The sequence below is a fragment of the Staurois parvus genome, unplaced genomic scaffold, assembly GCF_062004578.1.
Source record: "Staurois parvus isolate SC_StPar_1 unplaced genomic scaffold, SC_StPar_1.0 ptg000694l, whole genome shotgun sequence".
In the NCBI taxonomy this organism is placed as follows: domain Eukaryota; kingdom Metazoa; phylum Chordata; class Amphibia; order Anura; family Ranidae; genus Staurois; species Staurois parvus.
The window spans coordinates 7,051,894-7,075,856 of NW_028318490.1; the positions used below are offsets into that span (position 1 = coordinate 7,051,894).

General features: G+C 39.2%; 1 protein-coding gene across 2 annotated transcripts in view; it reads left to right on the forward strand.

Annotated features, from left to right (window-relative positions):
* Positions 1-23,963, forward strand: part of LOC149446251 (protein lin-54 homolog) — a 141,900-nt gene that overhangs the window by 82,366 nt on the left and 35,571 nt on the right. Inside the window, exons 8-9 of one of the 2 annotated variants that reach the window (XM_089652773.1) lie at positions 3,205-3,314; positions 6,126-6,379. The exons of the other annotated variant lie outside the window; for it this stretch is intronic. Of the exons in view, the coding sequence (XP_089508899.1) occupies positions 3,205-3,314; positions 6,126-6,312 (297 nt within the window). The 3' untranslated portion in view covers positions 6,313-6,379. Of the gene's footprint in view, positions 1-3,204; positions 3,315-6,125; positions 6,380-23,963 lie in introns of those variants that run through there. 2 annotated transcript variants of the gene reach the window in all.

A 23,963-nucleotide genomic window follows, 5' to 3' on the forward strand; every position in this document is an offset into this window, starting at 1 on the left:
TCAGAGGCTATTACAGTGATCAAGTGACCCGGAATCGGGAGTGCCGGGTCCCGATCGTTAGAACGGGACTCGGGGCTCTCAGTGACACCGCGGTCTCTGTGCTGGGAGGTACAAAGGGAGGGAGCACAAAGACAGGTACACAAATATGCAGCCCCACGGAAAAAAGCCCAGTTCTGCGAGGCCGCATATTTGTGTGACGTTGGCGTCAAGGGGTTAAGCAGAGCAATTCTAGGATCCTTAGGAACATTAATAATGGTTACCGTAAAGATCAGGAAGTTAACACGAATCCAGAATCTTTTGACCTTTGGACACACCCACCAGATATAGAATGTCGTCCCTACTGGCCCACACCCCGGAAACAGAGCGAAGAGGAGCCAGGGTACATCCGTGATAATCGATCCAGGACGTATTTTTAATTAAAAGATGCACCTAATATTTTCAATTGGTGAAAGGTCTGGACTGCAGGCAGACCAGTTAAGAACCTGGACTTTTCTACCACGAAGCCTCCCCACTGTCAGAACACAATAGCTCAGCAGGAGAGATTCTCCCATTCACCTCAAATATGTGGATGGGGGAATCTGTTCAATCAGCAGGTCGAATGAAAAAAATGTACCAAAGAAAACTGGCCCATCTATGGCCAGCTTTACTGCTACCACCAGCTTATCTTCAAAAATGTCTAAGAGTCTGGATGCAGCTTAACCCTAGCCACGCCTCTGCCCTGGCTCCAAAGGGGCTGTTTGTCACAATATACTCGATTCTGTTTATATTCACTTTTATGAGTTTTGTGGTGTGTGTATATATACAGTGGGGATCGAAAGTTTGGGCACCCCAGCTAAAAATTTGTATTAATGTGCATAAAGAAGCCAAGGAAAGATTGGAAAAATCTCCAAAAGGCATCAAATTACAGATTAGACATTCTTATAATATGTCAACAAAAGTTAGATTTTATTTCCATCATTTACACTTTCAAAATAACAGAAAACAAAAAAATGGCGTCTGCAAAAGTTTGGGCACCCTGCAGAGTTAATATCTTGTACTGCCCCCTTTGGCAAGTATCACAGCTTGTAAACGCTTTTTGTAGCCAGCCAAGAGTCTTTCAATTCTTGTTTGAGGTATCTTTGCCCATTCTTCCTTACAAAAGTCTTCCAGTTCTTTGAGATTTCTGGGCTGTCTGTCACGCACTGCTCTTTTAAGGTCTATCCATAGATTTTCCATTATGTTGAGGTCAGGAGATTGTGAAGGCCATGGCAAAACCTTCAGTTTACGCCTCTTGATGTAATCCCCCGTGGATTTTGAGGTGTGTTTAGGATCATTATCCATTTGTAGAAGCCATCCTCTCTTTAACTTTAGCTTTTTCACAGATGGCATCAAGTTACCATCCAAAATTTGCTGAAATTTTATTGAATCCATTTTTCCTTCTACTCGTGAGATGTTCCCTGTGCCACTGGCTGCATCACAACCCCAAAGCATGATTGATCCAACCCCATGCTTAACAGTTGGACAGAGGTTCTTTTCATTAAATTCTGTGCCCCTTCTTCTCCAAACGTACCTTTACTCATTACGGCCAAAAGGTTAAATTTTAACCTCATTGGCCCACAGAACTTGTTTCCAAAATGCATCAGGCTTGTCTATATGTTCATTTGCAAAGTTCAAACGATGATTTTTGTGGTGAGGACGTAGAAGAGGTTTTCTTCTGATGACTCTTCCATGAAGACCATATTTGTAGAAGTATCTCTTTATAGTGGAATAGTGTACCACAACTCCAGTGTCTGCCAGATCTTTCTGGAGGGATCGTGCAGTCAAACGTGGGTTTTGAATTGTTTTTCTCACAATCCTGTGAGCTGTTCTGTCTGATATTTTTCTTGGTCTTCCAGATCTTGCTTTAACTTCCACTGTTCCTGATGACTGCCATTTCTTAATTACATTCCGAACAGAGGATATTGACATCTGAAAACACTTTGCTATCTTCTTATAGCCTTCTCCAGCTTTGTGAGTGTCAACTATTTTCAGTTTCAGTTTTCTAGACAACTGCTTAGAAGAACCCATGGTGCTGATTGTTGGGGCAAGGTCAGATGAGTCTGGGCATTTAAAACCTTTGAGATTGACATAACCTGGTCTTCCCAGATGATGATTGAAAACAATCCATGACACTGGCAGGTCTCAGCTTTGCAAAGGGGGCAGTGCATGCTATAAATTCTGCAGGGTGCCCAAACTTTTGCAGACGCCATTTTTTTGTTTTCTGTTATTTTGAAAGTGTAAATGATGGAAATAAAATCTAACTTTTGTTGACATATTATAAGAATGTCTAATCTGTAATTTGATGCCTTTTGGAGATTTTTCCATCTTTCCTTGGCTTCTTTATGCACAATAATACAGAGTTTTAGCTGGGGTGCCCAAACTTTCGATCCCCACTGTACATATGTACATATATTAAGTGCATCTTATGTGTCTATATATGTTTGGTAAAACACGCACTAAGATTAGTCAATAGGACTGTTTTTTCACCATCACTATAGGAGTTTTTTTGTGTGTTTATAGCAACGAGGTTATTGAATAGATATGTTTATTCACTTATAATTGAGGGGATATATATATTTTTTCATATTGTTGTATTTTGATTTGCTAGTGATTAGCGCCACATTTTTTCTCACATTTTAATATACTCGAAGGGTTCATTCACACTTGTTGCATTGTTGGGATGCTTACAAAATAGCTTGCTTTCCTGCAACCCACATAAAAGTGCTGCTTTTTAATGGCACCCCTTATACATCGTGTGAAAGGGGCCTTACCTGATGCAATTTTTGGCTTCATTCACACAGGAAATCTAAAATGGCATGTTTAGATGTGTACAGCTCATTGGTATGGATTTAAATGCAGCACCATAGGATTCAGTGAGGCTGTGTCTACAAATAAAAATATGTGCTGTGCTTAGTGTCGCACAAAAAAATAGGACACAGCTGTGTCATATTTGCAGAATTTACTTGTGTATGCATATACACATAAAACTAGTAGAAAAATTGTATGCGTCTAAACGCAAGGCGCATATTTTATGCAGGATGTAAAGATGAATGTGTGCAACAATTCTCCACTACAGCTGACAAGAAGACAAAAGTGTCCTCTCTTTATATTATGCAGGATTTGTCTTAATCAAGTTTCACTGATCATTCATTGCACTGGTATATGTAAACGTGTTCTCTGTTGCAGGCTAAAATATTGTGTTCGTCTTACTGTAAATGCATTGGCTGTAAAAATTATGAGGAAAGCCCAGACCGTAAAAAACTTAGGCGCATACAGAAAAATCAAGATGCAGAACGGTATGAGTCAGAAGAATAGTATTTAGAAGGGGATGTTTTTTAATATTAGATTCAAAGACTGCAGCAAAATAAATATTGTTTTTGTTAGGTTGGTAAAATGTAACTTACATTTTAACTTACACTTACTTACTTATGTAAGCATAACATGTAAAAGAACCAAAGTGTAAAATATCCAAAGGTTTTCAGGACTCTGTATAGGTGGTCAGGTTCCTCCACCCCTAACTTGTTTATTCATCTCCTTATGGACTTTGATTAGTGCACTGGTGCGCAGTGATGTTGGAACAGGAAGCGGCCATCCCCAAACTGTTCCCACAAAGTTGGGAGCATGAAATTGTCCAAAATGTCTTGGTATGCTGACGCCTTAAGAGTTCCCTTCACTGGAACTAAGGGGCCAAGCCCAACCCCTGAAAAACAACCCCAAACCATAATCCCCCTCCACCAAACTTTACACTTAGCACAATGCAGTCAGGCAAGTACCGTTCTCCTGGCAACCGCCAAACCCAGACAAGTCCATCAGATTGCCAGACAGAGAAGTGTGATGTAGCATTCCAGAGAACACTCACACTGCTCTAGAGTCAAGTGGCAGCGTTGTTTACACCACTGTATCCGACGATTTGCATTGCACTTGGTGATGTAAGGCTTGGATGCAGCTGCTTGGCCATGGAAATCCATTCCATGAAGCTCTCTACACACTATTGTTGTGCTAATCTGAAGGCCACATGAAGTTTGGAGGTCTTTAGCTATTGACTCAGCAGACAGTTGGCGACTTCTGCACACTGTGTGCTTCAGCATGCACTGACCCCGCTCTGTTATTTTACATGGCCTACCACTTCGTGGCTGAGTTGCTGTTGTTCCCAGTTGCTTCCACTTTGTTATAATCCCACTAACAGTTGACCGTGGAATATTTAGTAGCAAGGAAATTTTGAGGATGGACTTACGCAGGCCATAGACGGGGAGAAAAACGGCCGATTTTTCTTTTAAAAAAACGAAAAATCAGTCGTTCAAGCGGCCGACGTTACCATCAATGGTAAAAAAAATCAGCCGATTTTCATCCCGTCTACAGCCGTCAAAAAGTGTCCCTGCAGAGAGCTCCGCTATTTCTTTGACAGTTCTTTGACATTTACAGCGGTTGCAACATTGTATCTATTTGTTTCCATTTAGGATACAGATGTTTTTATTCGGAAACAAATAGATACAATGTTGCAACCGCTGTAAATGTCAAGGAACTGTCAAAGAAATAGCGGAGCTCTCTGCAGGGACACTTTTTGCTGGACTGGAATTCCTCTTATCTTTCATCCTACTTCTTCTTTTTCTTCTTCTTCATCATCATCCTCTTCTTCTTCTTCTTCTTCATCATCATCATCATCATCCTCTTCTTCTTCTTCATCATCCTCTTCTTCTTCATCATCATCACCCTCTTCTTCTTCATCATCATCATCCTCTTCTTCTTCTTCGTCATCATCATCCTCTTCTTCTTCTTCTTCACCATCATCCTCCTCCTCTTCTTCTTCTTATTCTTCTTCTTCATCATCATCCTCCTCTTCTTCTTCTTCTTCTTCTTCTTCTTCTTCATCATCATCATCCTCATCATTATCTTCTTCTTCTTCTTCTTCATCATCACCCTTTTCTTCATCATCATCATCATCATCATCATCATCATCCTCTTCTTCATCATCATCATCCTCTTCTTCTTCTTCTTCATCATCATCATCATCCTCTTCTTCTTCATCATCATCATCCTCTTCTTCTTCGTCATCATCATCCTCTTCTTCTTCTTCTTCTTCTTCATCATCCTCTTCTTCTTCTTCATCATCATCATCCTCTTCTTCAGCATCATCATCCTCTTCTTCTTCACCATCATCATCCTCTTCTTCTTCATCATCATCATCATCATCATCCTCTTCTTCTTCTTCATCATCATCATCATCATCATCCTCTTCTTCTTCATCATCATCATCATCGTCCTCTTCTTCTTCTTCTTCATCATCATCATCATCATCATCCTCTTCTTCTTCTTCATCATCCTCTTCTTCTTCTTCTTCATCATCATCCTCATCTTCTTCTTCATCATCATCCTCTTCTTCTTCTTCTTCTTTTTCTTCTTTTTGTCTTCCTCTTGCAGGTCACTGCTCATGCGCAGATTTTTTATTGGTAAAAAGTCGGCCGATTTGCCCATCATTGCTGCGAAAATCGGCCGATCGGCAAAATCGGCCGATTTTTTTTCCAACTTTACTGATAAAAAAACCCTGCCAAAATACCGAAAAACGGCAGAACAAATAGCCCTCTAACGATCCGAAAATCGGCCGATTTTATTTTCGGCCGAAAAATCGGCCGATTTTCGACCCATCTATGGCCTGCATTATTGCACAGATGGCAACCTATCACAGTACCACGCTTGAATTCACTGAGCTCCTGAGAGCGACCCATTCTTTCACAAATGTTTGTAGAAGCAGTCTGCTTGCCTAGGTGCTTGATTGTATACACCTGTGGCTATGGCAGTGATTGGAACACCTGAATCCAATGATTTGGAGGGGTGTCCCAATACTTATATCAATTTGGTGTATTAATAGTCTGTACGGAAATAAGAGAACAAGTGAATTGATGTATACAATTTACAAACATATATTTTATTTCTGCCTTGCCATAAATACCAGTTTTTTGGGAAAAAAATGGATTTGAGTTTTACTTTATTTAAGTGCTGAGGACCATTTATTATGAGGTTTAGTGCAAGGGTAACCAGTCAACAAATATTAAATAATATTTTATCAACACATAGTACTGATATTCTTTCCATTTATATTTCTTCTCTAGTTTTTACTGTGTTTTTACTTCCCTGGACGTAGTGAGAGCTGCATGTGCATGTCAACTAGCACAAGCTGAGAAAGCAGAAGAAGAAAAACAGTCAGTTGGCATAGCGGAGCAAGTGATAATTAAAGAATTTGGCAACTGTTTAACACAGATGTTGCAAACAGATATCCAGGAAGATGCCAGTGAATGAAATGAGTACCCTGTTTTCTGCCAGAAATATGTATTTAACTTTAATTAAAAATACATATAAAGATGCAAATTACCCCCATAATGAAAATAATTTAATAATATGTCCCCTGTTAGTTCTTATAGCAGTTGGTAGAGTACTAGGTATCTGATTTTTCCAAATAGAAAAAGAGGCAATTGTATCTGTATTAGCGAATTTATAAGAACAGAGTTAAGTATGGGACACATTTTATTCACTCTAACAGTTCATGTTTCAGGACAAGATTTTAGGAAGTCTACTTCCTTCTGCAAGCCCAAGAGAGCTCCTTTTCTCAATGTAAAAAAACAAGCACCAGCCCAGCTTTTAAGTAGTTCACATAGCCGCTTGTACTTCTTGGTTGGGAATCTCTTGTCTAAAATAAACAAATGGGAACAGGGCACATCTAAATGTTCACTGCAAGAGCGTAGTCCCCCATATCAACAGATGGAAACTGCCTACCTTGAACAATTGATGAGCTACACTTATGTGTATGACACATCATAAAGACTCAAAAGACATAAAGCGACATCTTCCACAGTTGATCTCTTGCAGCAAGTACCCTAGCTTGTCAGGCCCTGGAATTGTCTATTTTTTGGATATAATATCTTTTCTTCATAAAAGTGTTTATCTTATATATAGCATTCACACCCTATAAAAATATTCTGAAGGAAACCTGTATTGAGAAAATACAGAGGTTGTCAGTGCCGAGCTGTCCTCCAGAGAATTCATGACTATCCTCCATGGCTTCATGACTTTCTGGGTCACAGACAAATATGTGGATCATGAGTTCTGACTTCACTCTAACATTCTTATCTGCATGCTTCTTCCGGGTTAGTGACTTAGAAATATACTGAATCCAGATAGCTGGACGTCGGGTATACCGTATATAGAAGGAGGTCCAGATAGCAGCCCTCGAATTAGTGCAGGATACCTTTAATATATGGCATTTTGGATTGTGATGAGTTATGCCCCGTACACACAATGAGGATATCAGACGAAAAATACTGCTTTCTGAGTGATCGTCCGATAATCTGATTTGTTAGTACACAGCTTTTGAAAATGCATTTTCATTTGATACAGTAAGTATCAGTATTATTATATAGGTACAGTATTCGTCCTGAAAAAAATCAGAAGACCAAGCATGCTCAGAAATGAAAGAATACAATACAATACATTACATCACTTCCGAAGTTTTATTCTGTTACATGAGAATTTTCGAAACTTTAGTAACCTCTTTATTTAGATATGAAATTAACATGCAAAAAAAAACCAGGCGATCCTTCATTCGATATTCTCACTGTACAGGGCTTTACATAGTTCAGTTACTTTTTGCACAATGTTTCTCTCACATGAAACGGCTGTGTTCACTACTAATGCAGGCCATAGACGGGGAGAAAAACGGCAGATTTTTCTTTTAAAAAACGAAAAATCGGTCGTTCAAGCGGCCGACGTTACCATCAATGGTAAAAAAAAATCAGCCGATTTTCATCCCGTCTACAACCGGCAAAAAGTGTCCCTGCAGAGAGCTCCGCTATTTCTGACAGTTCTTTGACAGTTCCTTGACATTTACAGTGGTTGCAACATTGTATCTATTTGTTTCCATTTAGGATACAGATGTTTTTATTCGGAAACAAATAGATACAATGTTGCAACCGCTGTAAATGTCAAGGAACTGTCAAAGAACTGTCAGAAATAGCGGAGCTCTCTGCAGGGACACTTTTTGCCGTACTGGAATTCCTCTAATTTTTCATCCTTCTTCTTCTTCTCCTGCTTCATCATCATCCTCTTCTTCTTCTTCATCATCATCCTCTTCTTCTTCTTTTTCTTCATCATCATCATCCTCTTCTAATTCTTCTTCGTCATCATCATCCTCTTCTTCTTCTACTACTTCATCATCATCCTCTTCTTCTTCTACTTCTTCTTCCTCTACTTCATCATCATCCTCTTCTTTTTCTTCTTCCTCTTCTTCATCATCATCCTCTTCTTCTTCTTCTTCTTCTACTTCTTCTTCCTCTTCTTCATCATCATCCTCTTCTTCTTCTACTTCTTCTTCCTCTTCATCATCATCATCCTCTTCTTCTTCTACTTCTTCTTCCTCTTCTTCATCATCATCATCCTCTTCTTCTACTTCTTCTTCCTCTTCTTCATCATCATCATCCTCTTCTTCTTCTACTTCTTCTTCCTCTTCTTCATCATCATCATCCTCTTCTTCTTCTACTACTTCTTCTTCCTCTTCATCATCATCCTCTTCTTCTTCTACTTCTTCTTCCTCTTCATCATCATCATCATCATCCTCTTCTTCTTCTTCTACTTCTTCTTCCTCTTCATCATCATCATCATCATCCTCTTCTTCTTCTTCTTCTACTTCTTCTTCCTCTTCATCATCATCATCCTCTTCTTCTTCTTCTTCTACTTCTTCCTCTTCATCATCATCATCCTGTTCTTCTTCTTCATCATCATCTTCTTCTTCACCATCATCCTCTTCTTCTTCTTCATCATCATCCTCTTCTTCTTCTTTTTCTTCATCATCATCACCATCCTCTTCTTCTTCATCATCATCATCCTCTTCTTCTTCATCATCATCATCTTCATCCTCTTCTTCTTCTTCTTTTTCTTCCTTTTTGTCTTCCTCTTGCAGGTCACTGCTCATGTGCAGATTTTTTATCGGTAAAAAATCGGCCGATTTGCCCATTAATGCCGCGAAAATCGGCCGATCGGCAAAATCGGCTAATTTTTTTTCCAACTTTACCGAAAGAAAAAAACGGCCAAAATACCGAAAAACGGCCGAACAAATAGCCCACTAACGATCCGAAAATCGGCCGATTTTCGACCCATCTATGGCCTGCATAAGCCAGTGATACTGATCAAATCACCTGTGCAAAATAATGGAAAGCCTGAAAATGTACCCTTCTGGGGATATTTGAAGCTTGTAGTTTGGAAACATATTTGTTCCAACCAAAGTATGTATTACAGCTGTAGTGTGTTTTCAGTTGTTCCGGACTGTTGAGTTTGTTGTTCATTTCTGTCCATTTTGAAATAAAAATACATCTGTGAAGTTCACAAAGAGTAGATGCTCATTAGAAATCTGTCTCGTGGTGAAGCGACTAATAGCACAACTTGCAAGCAAGTGTATATTAATGTCACAGAATTGTCTCAGAAGAATTTTGCCCTAGACAGAAAATTGTCAGTGACCCAATATTTAACCTCTTAGTGACAAAGGGTAAAACAAATGTTAATGCCTGAACACAATTTTGCAACTTTGACATGTGTTAGTAAAACCATACATATCATTGCAACTGCTTTGTGCATCCAGGTAGATTATTCCTTGTTTTTTTCAGGGCAAATTGGACTAACCTTTGGTGGTAAATGGTAACAGATACCTCCTGATTTTCTTTTTTTCTATTATCAAATGAAAACTGGTCCATAATAGTAAACAAATCCTTTTTTAAACACTTAGCTGTATATTTCTTGCTACTACCATAACCTACCACAAACCCCCCGAAATAAATTCTCCTGCTTCTAATGATCACTGCAATACCACATACAGTATTTGTATGTCATTTGTTGTTTGTACCTGTAGTACAGTTCAGAAACAATGGTGCACATTTTTGCTTTTATTTTATTCTTCCTAAAACACACTGACATTGATGCTAATTAAAGAAAAAAAATTAAATCCTGCCCAAAATATACTACCTTTGACGCTGCCATTGATCTTTGACCTGTCCTTGACCCAAATTCTAATCCTGACACTGCCCTAGTTAGGGGGTCTCCAAACTTTCTAAACATAGGGCCAATTTACTGTCCATCAGACTTTCAGGGGGACGGATTTTGGCCATTGGGAGTAGAAATTGTCCCAGCATCATTGCATCTTTGGTATTAGGGGGAGGAATAGCACCCCTTCATTGGTGTAAGTGGGAGGAATAGTGCCCAATTGTTGGTGTCAGCAGGAGGAATAGTGCTCAGTTGTGTCTGTGGGAGGAATAGTGCCCCATCATTAGTGGCAGTTTGAGGTATAGTTTCCTATTGTTGGTGTCATTGGGGGGAAATAGTGCCCCATCGTTGGTGTCAGTGGAAGGAATAGTGCCCTATCGTTTGTGTCAGTAGGAGGAATAATGTCCTATTGTTGGTGTCAATGGGAAAAATAGCGCCTCATTGTTCACTTCAGCAGTAGTAATTATGTCCCATTGTTGGTGGGAGGTAAGGAATAGTGTCTTGTATCAGTGGGAGGAGAAGTGCCCCGAGGGCCCGATAAAGGCAAGCAAAAGGCCACATCCGGCCCCCAGGCCAAAGCTTGGAGACCACTGCCCCAGATCAAACATTGGTCTAGGTATTTTTTGTTTGATTTTTTATCTATTTTTCTTTTTACACATGTTTATTTATTTACTTCTTCCTCCCTTCAAGGAGAGAGAGTTACAATGTATGTGACTGATCACTGTGAAAGCCATCCAGAGGCTATCGCAGTGATGAGAACCCAATCTCTGTGCTGGGAGCATGATGTGCGGCATGCTTCCAGCCAAAAGTCAGACACGCATATATGCAGCCCCAAGGGTAAAGGCCCACTTCCGAGAGGCTGCATATATGCCTACTGTCAGCAGGAAGGGGTTAATCTGGCCATACATGGCCAAAATTTTGATTAATGTATAGACAGGCTGGTTGTACACAAGTCGATCTATTAATCAAATTGTGTACAGCCAGCCTGATGGGTTTATGCCAAATGATCAATGTCACTGGCAACACTGATCATTGTATTCTGATGGTGGGGAAGTCTCCCTACTTTCAGAATACAATAGCTCAGTGGGAAGCATTCCCCCATCCACATAAAATGTATGGATGGGGGATTCTGCTAATGTTTTTAATTTAACCCCAACTGGTTGAATGAAAATAACCTGAGTCATGAAAAAAATTTAGTTGCGCTCCCTAAATGGTATCTAAATAAACTAAATACAACCCTTAAATATATACAGTCAGGTCCATAAATATTGGGACATGGACACAATTCTAAAATTTTTTGGCTCTATATACCACCACAATGGATTTGAAATGAAACGAACAAGATGTGCTTTAACTGCAGACTGTCAGCTTTAATTTGAGGGTATTTACATCCAAATCAGGTGAACGGTGTAGGAATTACAACAGTTTGCATATGTGCCTCCCACTTGTTAAGGGACCAAAAGTAATGGGACAATTCACTTCTCAGCTGTTCCATGGCCAGGTGTGTGTTATTCCCTCATTATCCTAATTACAATGAGCAGATAAAAGGTCCAGAGTTCATTTCAAGTGTGCTATTTGCATTTGGAATCTGTTGCTGTCAACTCTCAAGATGAGATCCAAAGAGCTGTCACTATCAGTGAAGCAAGCCATCATTAGGCTGAAAAAACAAAACAAACCCATTAGAGAGATAGCAAAAACATTAGGCATGGCCAAAACAACTGTTTGGAACATTCTTAAAAAGAAGGAACGCACCGGTGAGCTCAGCAACACCAAAAGACCCAGAAGACCATGGAAAACAACTGTGGTGGATGACCGAAGAATTCTTTCCCTGGTGAAGAAAACACCTTTCACAATAGTTGGCCAGATCAAGAACACTCTCCAGGAGGTAGGTGTATGTGTGTCAAAGTCAACAATCAAGAGAAGACTTCACCAGAGTGAATACAGAGGGTTCACCACAAGATGTAAACCATTGGTGAGCCTCAAAAACAGGAAGGCCAGATTAGAGTTTGCCAAGCGACATGTAAAAAAGCCTTCACAGTTCTGGAACAACATCCTATGGACAGATGAGACCAAGATCAACTTGTACCAGAGTGATGGGAAGAGAAGAGTATGGAGAAGGAAAGGAACTGCTCATGATCCTAAGCATACCACCTCATCAGTGAAGCATGGTGGTGGTAGTGTCATGGCGTGGGCATGTATGGCTGCCAATGGAACTGGTTCTCTTGTATTTATTGATGATGTGACTGCTGACAAAAGCAGCAGGATGAATTCTGAAGTGTTTCGGGAATATTATCTGCTCATATTAAGCCAAATGCTTCACAACTCATTGGACGCCCTTCACAGTGCAGATGGACAATGACCCAAAGCATACTGCAAAAGCAACCAAAGAGTTTTTTAAGGGAAAAAAGTGGAATGTTCTGCAATGGCCAAGTCAATCACCTGACCTGAATCCGATTGAGCATGCATGTCACTTGCTGAAGACAAAACTGAAGGGAAAATGCCCCAAGAACAAGCAGGAACTGAAGACATTTGCAGTAGAGGCCTGGCAGAGCATCACCAGGGATGAAACCCAGCATCTGGTGATGTCTATGCGTTCCACACTTCAGGCTGTAATTGACTGCAAAGGATTTGTAACCAAGTATTAAAAAGTGAAAGTTTGATTTATGATTATTATTCTGTCCCATTACTTTTGGTCCCTTTACAAGCGGGAGGCACATATGCAAACTGTTGTAATTCCTACACCGTTCACCTGATTTGGATGTAAATACCCTCAAATTAAAGCTGACAGTCTGCAGTTAAAGCACATCTTGTTTGTTTCATTTCAAATCCATTGTGGTGGTGTATAGAGCCAAAAATGTTAGAAGTGTGTCCATGTCCCAATATTTATGGACCTGACTGTACATTAAACAAATAATCTTATGTATATGGACTTAAATAATAACATGTTATACGTAGATCAATAAACATATGTGTGTAAACAAAAAACATCACATGATGACATAAATAAGTGAAAACTAAACATGCGTCCCCAAAAACGGGGAAAAAGTGACTTCAGTCACGAGTGAAGTGATAGATGAATGGCATAAATTGTACCTCAATAGAAAGTGCCTTGTAAAAATAACTCACAACAAATGTGAATGCACTAAAGTGATAGGGTCAGGTTAAAACCTAATAACAAAAAACTAATTAAAACCAAATGACCTCCTAACACATCAATGTGTTAAATCAAAGTGATAAATGACAACCAATTGTTGTCTAGCTGGTGAGATGAAATCCCTATTTGGGATAAATAAGTGTGAACACAAACACGTAAAAAAACTGTGTTACAACATCATAACAGATAGTGAAAGAAAAACTTACCCCCTCACCTTATTGCAGCGACCCAAAGGGCCAATGAGCTTTCAGATTACCAGGTATATTACTACGACCCATCCACATCAATAATTCAGGTTAAGCAGTAATGGTGGTATCCCCCTTTACATGCAGCACTGAGAATGACCCATCCAGATATCCAAGCTTCTCACAGCGACAGGATGCTAAACTCAGCCAACTCATATATGGATTGAAAACAAGAAGAAACTCCCATAGTGTAATACTGTATGTTTAATACAACAAAAGTAAACCAGCAAGTAGCAAACTCACATTTGCATGTTCAAAATCAAGCTTACAGAGCCTCATGTATATTGCTGGGTGTACTCTCTGGGTGTACAAAGATGGCGCCTCTGCTGGAAGTGACGTCACCACGTGTCCGACGTGTTGCGTCACGTCTCACGTGACTTCTCCAGGAACTAGGGATCATGTATGGCGAGCTTTACACATGCAACTCAATTTACATGGAAGAGGTGTTACATTTTTATTACTTACATCCACTTTCCTTATCACCAAATATGGAGCTATTTCTGTATGAATTTGTCGCAACAATAACGATAGACTGGTAAACTGTTGTAAATAAGAACTACATGAATTAGTCGCACACATCTGTACCAAGGAAGAAAATGTCACAGGGGGACCCAGGGCTTCAGACTACATCTGTATCATGTGAAATGTATCACAAATGCTCAACTGAATTGTCACAAATGTTTTCCTATTTTTGGAATCTGCTTGCCCTTAAAAAAAATGTTTCAGATCAGGAAATTACAACATTTATTTCCTAAATTCATAATTTCTAGTAGTGTGTTTTATAATAATGTTCAAAGCACTGCTACAGTATATACTTTCTGGAAGATGGGAAAGGCTCCTGTTGAACAGAACCACCCTGTTTGTGCAAGTTTATTAGTGTGTAGATGCATGAAAGGTACTGAAAAGACACAGGGTTACAAATAGAATTTGCAGAAAATTCCAAAATCCTTTAGGTAACGTTCTTTATAATTATTCACGTCATAAAATAATGGAAGATCGACTACTTAGTACAATCAAATTAAACAAGGGAATTGGTATTGTTTAGTGTTGAGAACTGCATAAATCTTCTTTAAGGCTTCATTCACATTTGTGCGACCCTAAATTCGGGTGACTTTGGGGTGCAACTTTGACACAAGTTTGGATGGATGCAACTTGGATGTGACTTGCCCCTCTGCAAAGTCAAAGCTACTGTTGAATGTAAAACATTCAGGTACAACTTTAACCATTTGCCGCCCGCCCTATGGCCGAATGGCGGCCGGCAAATGTCATCAGCGTTTCCGGGTGGACGCCATATGGTGTCCTCCCACACATGCGCAGATCGCGCTCCTGCAGAGCCGCGCAGCGGCGCGATCTGTCACCGGCCGTGTACCTCGGACACGGCCGATGACAGATCTGAGTATCGGCCCCTGTTGCTGGTACCATGTGACCTGCTGTGACCAATCACAGCAGGTCACATGACAGTTGCATACAATGGATGGCTTCATTCATGCCATTCATTGTATGCTAGTGTCTAGTTGTGAATGGTCACAGCTAATCACATGCACATGTCATGTGATTAGCTATGGCCAAATCACAGCTAAGCACAAAAAAAACAAAAAAAAAAAAACCCTGAATGAATGGATGTCATTCAGGTAAATGCTTGCTTATAGCAAAGTAATTCTTTACTATAAGCAAATTGTGTAAAAAAAAATAAATAAATACTGATCACTTCCCCAAAGTAGTACAATGTTACTATGGTAACATTGTACTACTTTGGTGATAGTGAAATATGAAAAAAAAATCTTAAAAAAAATAAAAAAAATAAAAAATATATATATTTTTTTTTTCATACTGTCACCAGTCAGTGTCCCTGATCACCGCCATGCCAGTTATGTGATGACGCTGTACTGCACTGGTGACAATATGTAAAAAAAAATTGTGAAACTAATTTTTTTCATTTTTTCATTTTCCGAAAAATTATGACAAAAAAAATACAACTTCAAAAAACTCGCCATGCCTCTTATGAAGTACGTCGGACTGTCTACTTTGCAAAAAGGGGTCATTTGGGGGATATCTGTACTGTTCTGACATTCTTGGACCTCAAGAAATTAGACTGGCCGTCAGTACTTCAGGATTAATCAATTTTCAGATCTATACCAGTTTGTGAGTTAGTTTGTGAACTCTATAACTTTCCTACAAACTAAATAATACATCCTAATTTGGGTTATTTTCACCAAAGACATGTAGCAGAATACATCTTGGCCTAAATTTATGAAGAACAATTATTTATTTGCAAACTTTTATAACAGAAACAAAGAAAAACGTGTGTTTTTTTCAAAATGTTTGTTTTTTTTTTGTTAATTTAGCAAAAAATAAAAACCCCAGCGGCGATTAAATACCAACAAAAGAAAGCTCTAGGAAGGAAGAAAGGTGTAAAATTGCCCGGTATTGAATTGGTTAATGCAACTTTTGAGGGTTAGCATTGAAGTCTATGGCCCTCAAGTTGCATGAAAGTCAGACCAAGGCAGTGCAATTAAAGTGGTTCTAAAGGCTCAAGGTTTTTTACCTTCATGCATTCGATCTAGCGATGTGCACTGGAGTATTGGCTATCACCGCACTCCCTCTTCTCATTGGCTGAGACAGAAGCTAGAGCCAATGGCTCCTACTGTGGTCAATCACAGCCAGTGAGAAGAGAGAGGGGGTGGGGCGGGGCCAAGCCCATGTCTGAGTGTAAACATATACATGTGTATTTGTGTGCACTGTAAAGTGACTAATAATCTGTTACTAAATATGTACAAGCGCCCAGTTCATACATCTGATTACCACTTGGGTTGCAATGAGAGTTTGTGATCCAGAGCCATGGGAAAGAATGGTGCTTAAAATTTGGATCTCTGATTTATATTTTTATATAAGTGATCTTTTTTCATGTACAGTATGTCCTGAGCTTTAATTAAAGAACTGTTCGGTTCACGTTTCACTAGTTTTTGTGACAATAAACATTTATTGGGAGATTTTATCTAAACTTAATAGTGCAAGGTAATTCAATACTGAGACTTAATTTTATGTAGGGATGCTTGGAAGAGATCCTCACTGCATTGAATACTTTCATTAGCCATCACTCCCACTGACATCTATTGTCTGCAGTGTTGAAATATATTGTGTGAAATCAGATGCAGTAATAAATTGAAATGTTTATTTTAAGGTTTATAGAGGTTACTAATGTGCATTACAGTGCAGATATCTACATTGATGCCTACATCTATTATATTAACACAGTGTTATCACCCTCACACTTCTTGTTGCTTTGTTCCATAATAATGATTAGTATAGTGTATGTACTTTTGTATATACTAAGAAAACAGAGCTTTGTTACCAGTCCTAAAAGAATACATAATGTAAGGTCTATGAGTAATGTATTCTGATCTCTAGAAATGAAGATTACGCAAAATATCTTTGCAAAATCAAGCAGATTCCATGATTCCAGCTGAACATGTGAAACCTTGCCTTGTAAAACAACCTGTTCAGTTTAAAATAGAAATTAAATTCAAATTGTTTATGTGTGTGTATGTACAATACTGTGCAAAAGCTTTAGGCAGGTGTGAAGAAATGCTGTAAAGTAAGAAAGCTTTCAAAAATATATATTTTTAATTATAGCCTGATGGACGTCACGCTGCACAGACTGAAAGTGAGTGGGCCGCCATTTTGTGTTAGACCCAAACACAAAGCAGGCAGTCCCTGTGTTATGAACAAGATTCTGTAGGTATGCTCTTAAGCTGAATTTGTGTGTAAGTTGGTACAGGTACATTTTGTTAAGTGTAACCCCAGCCAAAAAATTATTTTTAAGTTTTGGATAGGGAAGGGTTAACTGGCCATGCACTGATGTGGGATTGCTGACAGGTCTGCCAGACAGCAGGTGGCAGCATGTGGTGAGCAGGATGATGGCCACCTGGACCAGTGTGATGTCACACTACCTGTAAGTTGGATGTTTGTAACTTGGGGACTGCCTGTACATGTATACTGCAGTGCATCAGATATAAGACACTTTGTAAGTTGAGTTTTCTTAACATTGGGAATATTTTTAATAAAAAATATTGGTATATATGCAGAGAGCACTATGTGTATTCTGCTTTTTTTGAGCTTTATGCATAACCTGAAGGATGGCCAAGGATGGAGATGAACTGAGATACATCTGGTAAATGGTTTGGGAAACATTGTAGCAACCTGCTTAAAGGGAAAAACACATACAACCTAAAGGATAAGTTTACCTTTTGGGAAAAAAAATAATAAATGCACATATTTTTGCGGAAAATAAAATGTGCATTTATTATTTTTCCCTAAGGAGCCTGGAAAGCATTGCACCTGTGATCAGTGGGTCAGGGGTGCAATGCCAGACTCCTGCAGACAAGCTCTGCAGCTTTTAGTCTATACCTGCATACAGTACAAGCTGCTACAACCAGCAACCTCGCAGTCCATTTACTGTAAGCAGTCAGCCACAAAAGCTGATGATAGTTGTAATTTGTGCATTCACAGGAAACTGAACGAATGATGTGGCCATGGTTTTTGTTCCAAATAGTAAGGGCGGGCTCAGAGTGAAGATCTCCGCTCACTGTCACAGGGAGGAGAGGGGGAGAGGCTGCAGCTGGTATAACACAGATAAATACGTGGGTGGAACATGTAACATATTCCAAAAGGTGAACTTATCCTTTAAATTTCTGTCAAGTCATAAGATCAGGTGAGAGCATTAGAATATTGTTGGTGGGATGTAGAAAAAGGGGGGGGGGGGATCAGGGGGGTTCCTGGATTGGCCTCGCCACCCCAGTGTTGTGGAGCAATCAAAGGCATGTGTGCAGGCACTCACCCTGTTTACATCACCACGGCACCAGCCACCAGGCGGGGCATGCTGTCAGGCTCGGGTTGGGCGGTCTGAGGGAGGCTGACTGTGACACAAAGCAGCAGCACTGAGTAGAGTGGGAGCAGCCAGTGTCTGTCCTGCCCACAGCTCTATTGATATTGGCTCATTGCAGTTCCTCTGCTTGGGGGAGGAGCTTTGGGGGAAGAGCTCAAGAGTGCAGGACGCTTGCTGTGTATCTGCTGGACCAGCGGGCCCGCCACGTGGATGAAGTGGTGGTTGCTGCTCTCCTTTATGTCACGTCACGTGACTTCCTCAGGAGTTCTCTGAGGAAGTCACGTGATGTAACGCGTAGGGTGCGCCGATGACGTCAAGTCGCTAAATCGGAAGTTTACGAGCCGCCATCTTGGAAATTCCTGAACACATTGAAAATACATTATAACAAGGTTTTTTTTTACTGTGGTGTCCCAGCAAAACATTTAAATATGAATGCACTTTGTTTTTTTAATAAATCATGCTATATTTATATACTACACTTTGGCAAGCGTTTCTGTTTACATATGCGGAGGATTTGTGGGATAAAGAGGAGACGGTACCGTATGCAGCAGAATGAGGAGGAAAGTGGAGTCATCTATGCAGTATACTTACCCGGGTTAAAAGGGAAATTTGACCTATGCAATTTGGGTCATAAAAGGAGGTGAGAGTATATATCTATGTCTCTGGTGGAGGAGCACTTATAGGAATATATGTGGATATAAGCAATAAAGAGCACCTGTTTGGGAACAAATTCTAAAGGCACAGATCAAGCACACATTATGGACTTCTGTTGTATTCAGTGTATTCACCGTTGTTGCATAAGCACATGGTTTGGATGCTTTAATTCATATATGAGGTTATAGAAATATATGCACGGCACTATTATATGACATATCTTTTGTTTGTGGGAACGCATGTAAGTGTCAGCAGCACTGGTATACACAAGAACTTGATGAGTTATTTTTTGTGCTGAAGTGTTACACACACACACACACACACATATATATTCATAAGATCAAAAAATTGCAGCGCTAATTGAACATAAAATCTCCCATTCACAAAAATGGCAATAAATATATATAGACAGCAAAGTCCATGTGGGATTCCCATATATGAAAGCACAAACCAGTGCATAGGAAAGAGAGTTCCAATCCAAGAAGGAGACCTTCACCTTCCACCCAAATAAATTGTCCTCTTACCAGAAAAATTAACCGCCCAGCGGGTTGGCCAACATGAGCAGTGTAATAAATCCAGCTGGTACTGCAACCTGTCTTGTATGGAAAACACAGAGTAATCCGGGATATTTCTCCAAATAAAACTTCAGATAGCAAACTTCCCCTTAGGCAACCACAACACCACATGAAAAGAAGAATTGCCAGCTCATAATGTAGTAAGTTAATTGCTCAAAACAATTTATTCAAATTGCACTTACATAGCAAGAATTTGAAACATCATAACAGTAACACTGTAGTAGGTTTCAAACCAACAAGATGGCCACTGTCCCTCCAGAGCATGATGATGTCACACGGCGTGGCTCCATCCTACACGTTTCGTCATCAAGAGACATCGTCAGGGGTGTGGCCAGCGCGACACATCGCTCAATATAAATAGGACTAGGAGGGACACTACCCCTCATTGAAGAGCTTTCCATTGACTGGAAGCATTACCTCAAACAGGAGACAAAGCTAAAGGAATTAAAAGGAACTCTTCCCCACACTGAGGTGCGTTCCACCAACCGGAAACGCAAACCCCGGTGGGGAGTGTGAAAGATCCAAGTTACCACAGGTCAAATGCAAAGTTTATTAATGCACGAATGCCGTAAGATCCTATCACAGAATCAATCGGCACAAATTAAAATGAAATCAGGCGGCATCTTAATCTTCAAAACAATTATATAAAACATCCATAACAATAAATGAGATAAAATGCAGGGACAGTGCCATCTTGTGTTACAAATACAAATTACAAATGCAAATAAAACCATAATTATCATGATAAAAAAATAATAAAAATCAAACAAATCAAAAACTATTACCTCTACAAAATAAAATCAGCTGTTATTAATAAAGTATGAATATAGAAATGCTGCGCTAAAATTACATCATCTAAATTTGCTTTTACTCCACGTGGAATTTTATGAATGTGACATTTGATGGAAAGTCAGAACAAGTGACTTCCCTTCCACCTGTACCCGGATGATACAGCAGGATTAACCCCTTGACTGCCGCTGCACCCCTAGATGTGACATTATATGACACATGCCTTACATTATATACCTTCTGATGAGTGTACATCCATTCCAGGTGGTGGATTCCATATGAAATATTCACACATTCACGCTCTGCACTTGGCGATTTTGCACAATATCAACATAACGACGCTTATATGAATTACGTATGGTCATGGACATCATTTATTCACCATTTTGCACTTTATTGCACTGATCAGCACTTTCCATTTGCGGACTATATTTATTGTTGCTATTTGTTTTTTTATATACGCAATACTATTTATTCATCTATTTATATATGCTGTACTTTATTGTTCCACCTCATATGTATTTTATGTGATTTTAGCGGTGCACTTCTATATTCATATTTTCATTGGGATTGTTATCTATGCCTTTAGTGCTAGCTGCTCTTATATATATTTTTGCTCACTAGTGCTCGCCTGCGTATTTTGATTACATGTTATTAATAAAGGCATTTACATCCCACTCAATGTTAAGACCAAAGGGGACATATGTCCTAAGGGAATATATCCATAAAGTTTCCAGTTTCAAGATTTCCCATCCAATTCAGTATTTATGTATCAATGGCAATGAACAAGGTACCATGTGGATTTGTATTGTGCCATGCCGTGTAGTGTTTGGACAAACTATGATTAGGAAACCCTCTGAGGATATTCCTAATATGTTTGTCCAAACTAGTATGCAACATGCATACTGTGCGTCCCACATACTGCAACCCGCATGGACACTGGATCAAATACACCACATTCTTAGTGGTGCATGTGACAAAAGTCCAATGTTGTAGGTTCTACGTGTACAACCAGATTGAAAGGTAGTACTCTTATTAGATTTATGAGCATTATTGCTACAAGCTTTACATTTCTTACATGGGTAATAACCCTTTACATTTTGAAAAAACGTGGGTTTTTTGGGGGGATCAAACACATTCAGGGCTATGCTTAATCTCAGTGGCGGAACACCTCTAAAGTCAATAGAGGGGGTTTCTGGTAAAAGAGGGCCCAACACTTTGTCATTTTTCAACACACTCCAGTGCTTACGGAATATATTTTTCACTGCATAATGTTGCATTGAATAAGTGGTGCAAAACGTATAATTATACGTATAATATACCTATAAGGTATATTGCAGTCTGCCCAAGGTCCCCTCATGGATGAAAGACTGTTCAATATTCCATTCCATCCATGAGGGGACCTTGGGCAGACTGCAATATATTTACACACTGCGCATTTAAAATGTGCATCCGGTGAGTGTGCATTTTTACCATACCCCGCACGTCACCGGAATATTTGATTGATACTATTGAGATCACAAGAGTGTGTTCACATTTGTACCTCCTGCACTATATTGGGACTATTATTTATTTATTTATACATATATTCTAGTCATTGCATATCTGGACCTTATTATAAACTACCCAATATGGTGATTAATCACCGAATGATTATCTATTGAGTATCTATTGTATTAACTAAGCACATTACTGTGGCATTTTATTTGGGGAGTAATTAGATATTTATCCTATATCCCTATCTCTACTATTAGCGCTGCACGTTTTGCATTTATATTTCCCTACAAAACCGGTTGCAGTACCAGCTGGATTTATTACACTGCTCATGTTGGCCAACCCGCTGGGCGGTCATTTCTTCTGGTAAGAGGCCAATTTATTTGAGTGGAAGGTGACGTCTCCTCCTTGGATTGGAACTCTGTTTCCTATGCACGGTTTCTGCTTTCATATATGGGAATCCCACATGGACTTTGTTGTAATTTATGTATATTTATTGCCATTTTTGTGAATGGGAGATTTTATGCTCAATTAGCACTGCAATTGTTTTATCTTATGAATGTTTTTGTCTGCCTATATATGTGCAAGCTGCTTTGTCCTTTTTGAAATTCCAAGGGCAGGTTTGTAATATATATATATATATATAATTTATTTATTTGTGGATATTGGCTTTTTACATAGATGTGTGAAGTAATGCACGTCATTATTTTTGTATTATTATTTTATGTTTAGTCACATGTGGGAGCACAGAGTGTGGGCAGCAGTGTAATATTTGTAGTTTGTAGTTTTCTATTATGATAGTGATTGCATTGTTTTCTTTTTTTTGTTTGAAGTGAGCGAACAGAAGAAAAATCTAAATCAAACCAATATTTGGTGTGACTACCCTTTGGCTCCACACCAGCCAACACTCTTATGCAGGCCATAGATGAGTCAAAAATCAGCCGATTTTTCGGCCGAAAAAAAAATCGGCAGATTTTCGCACCGTTAATGGGTTAATTGGTCGGCCGCTTTTTGGGGTTTTGGCACATTTTTTTTATTGGTGAAGTTGGAAAAAAATCAGCCGATTTTCCTGGCAATGATGGGCAAATTGGCCGATCTTTTTACAGATAAAAAATCTGCGCTTGAGCCATGGCCTGCAAGAAGAAGAAGAAAAAGAATAAAAAAAAAAAGAAGAAGAAGAAGAAGAATTCCAGTGCGCTATTATATTTGACATGAAAAGTATTGCGGTTGCAACAATGTATCTATTTGTATCTGAATAAATACATCTGCATCCAAAATGGATACAAATAGATACATTGTTGTAACCGCAATACTTTTTCATGTCAAATATAATAGAGGAGCTCTCTGCAGGGAGAGAAGTAATTAAATTCTGGCTGTAGATGGGACGAAAATCGTCTGATTTTTTTTTTTACCGTCTTACCGTTGGTGGTAACGGTATTGAACGACCGATTTTTCAGGTTTTTTTTGTTTTTGTTTTTTAAATGGCCGGTTTTCGACCCGTCTATGGCCTTCATTACAATTGCACAAAGTCAGGGATTTTGTAGGATTAGAGTCAGGTGTATGATTACTTAAATATACCAAGCAGGTGCTAATGATCATTAACTTTATATGTAGGTTGACATAGAAACAAGACTAAGCAACTCAACTATGCATGAAAACATAGGAAATGGGGTTCAGAAAAATGGCAGCAGATGCTCTGAACTGAATCAAAGCTAGAGATATTTCGCTGAATCAGGGGGCAGTTAGTTATCAAGGCAGATACTTATCCATTATGCCATACCATCAGGGAGGTTTAGGCTTCATGCAAACTGGGCATTTTAATAACACTGGTAATGTTAGGTGTGTAAAGTCATGTTAAAACATGCGTTTTCAGCATTTTTTAGTGTTTTTGCATTCGCGTTTTTCACATTTGTGTTTTTTAGCGTATTTGTTTACAAAAAAAATTTTTTTTTGCTCAAAAAAAGTCCAAAAATGCCGGTTCGCGATGGTTTACCTGTTTTACCTAGTTTTACCACGTTTTTCATCGTTAGGGCATTTTTACAGCTAAAAAACTCCTCTAGAAAACCACTAGACCTGGGGTTTTTTTTCCAGACAAAAAACGCCCCTGCCAAAAAATGCTTATTACAGTC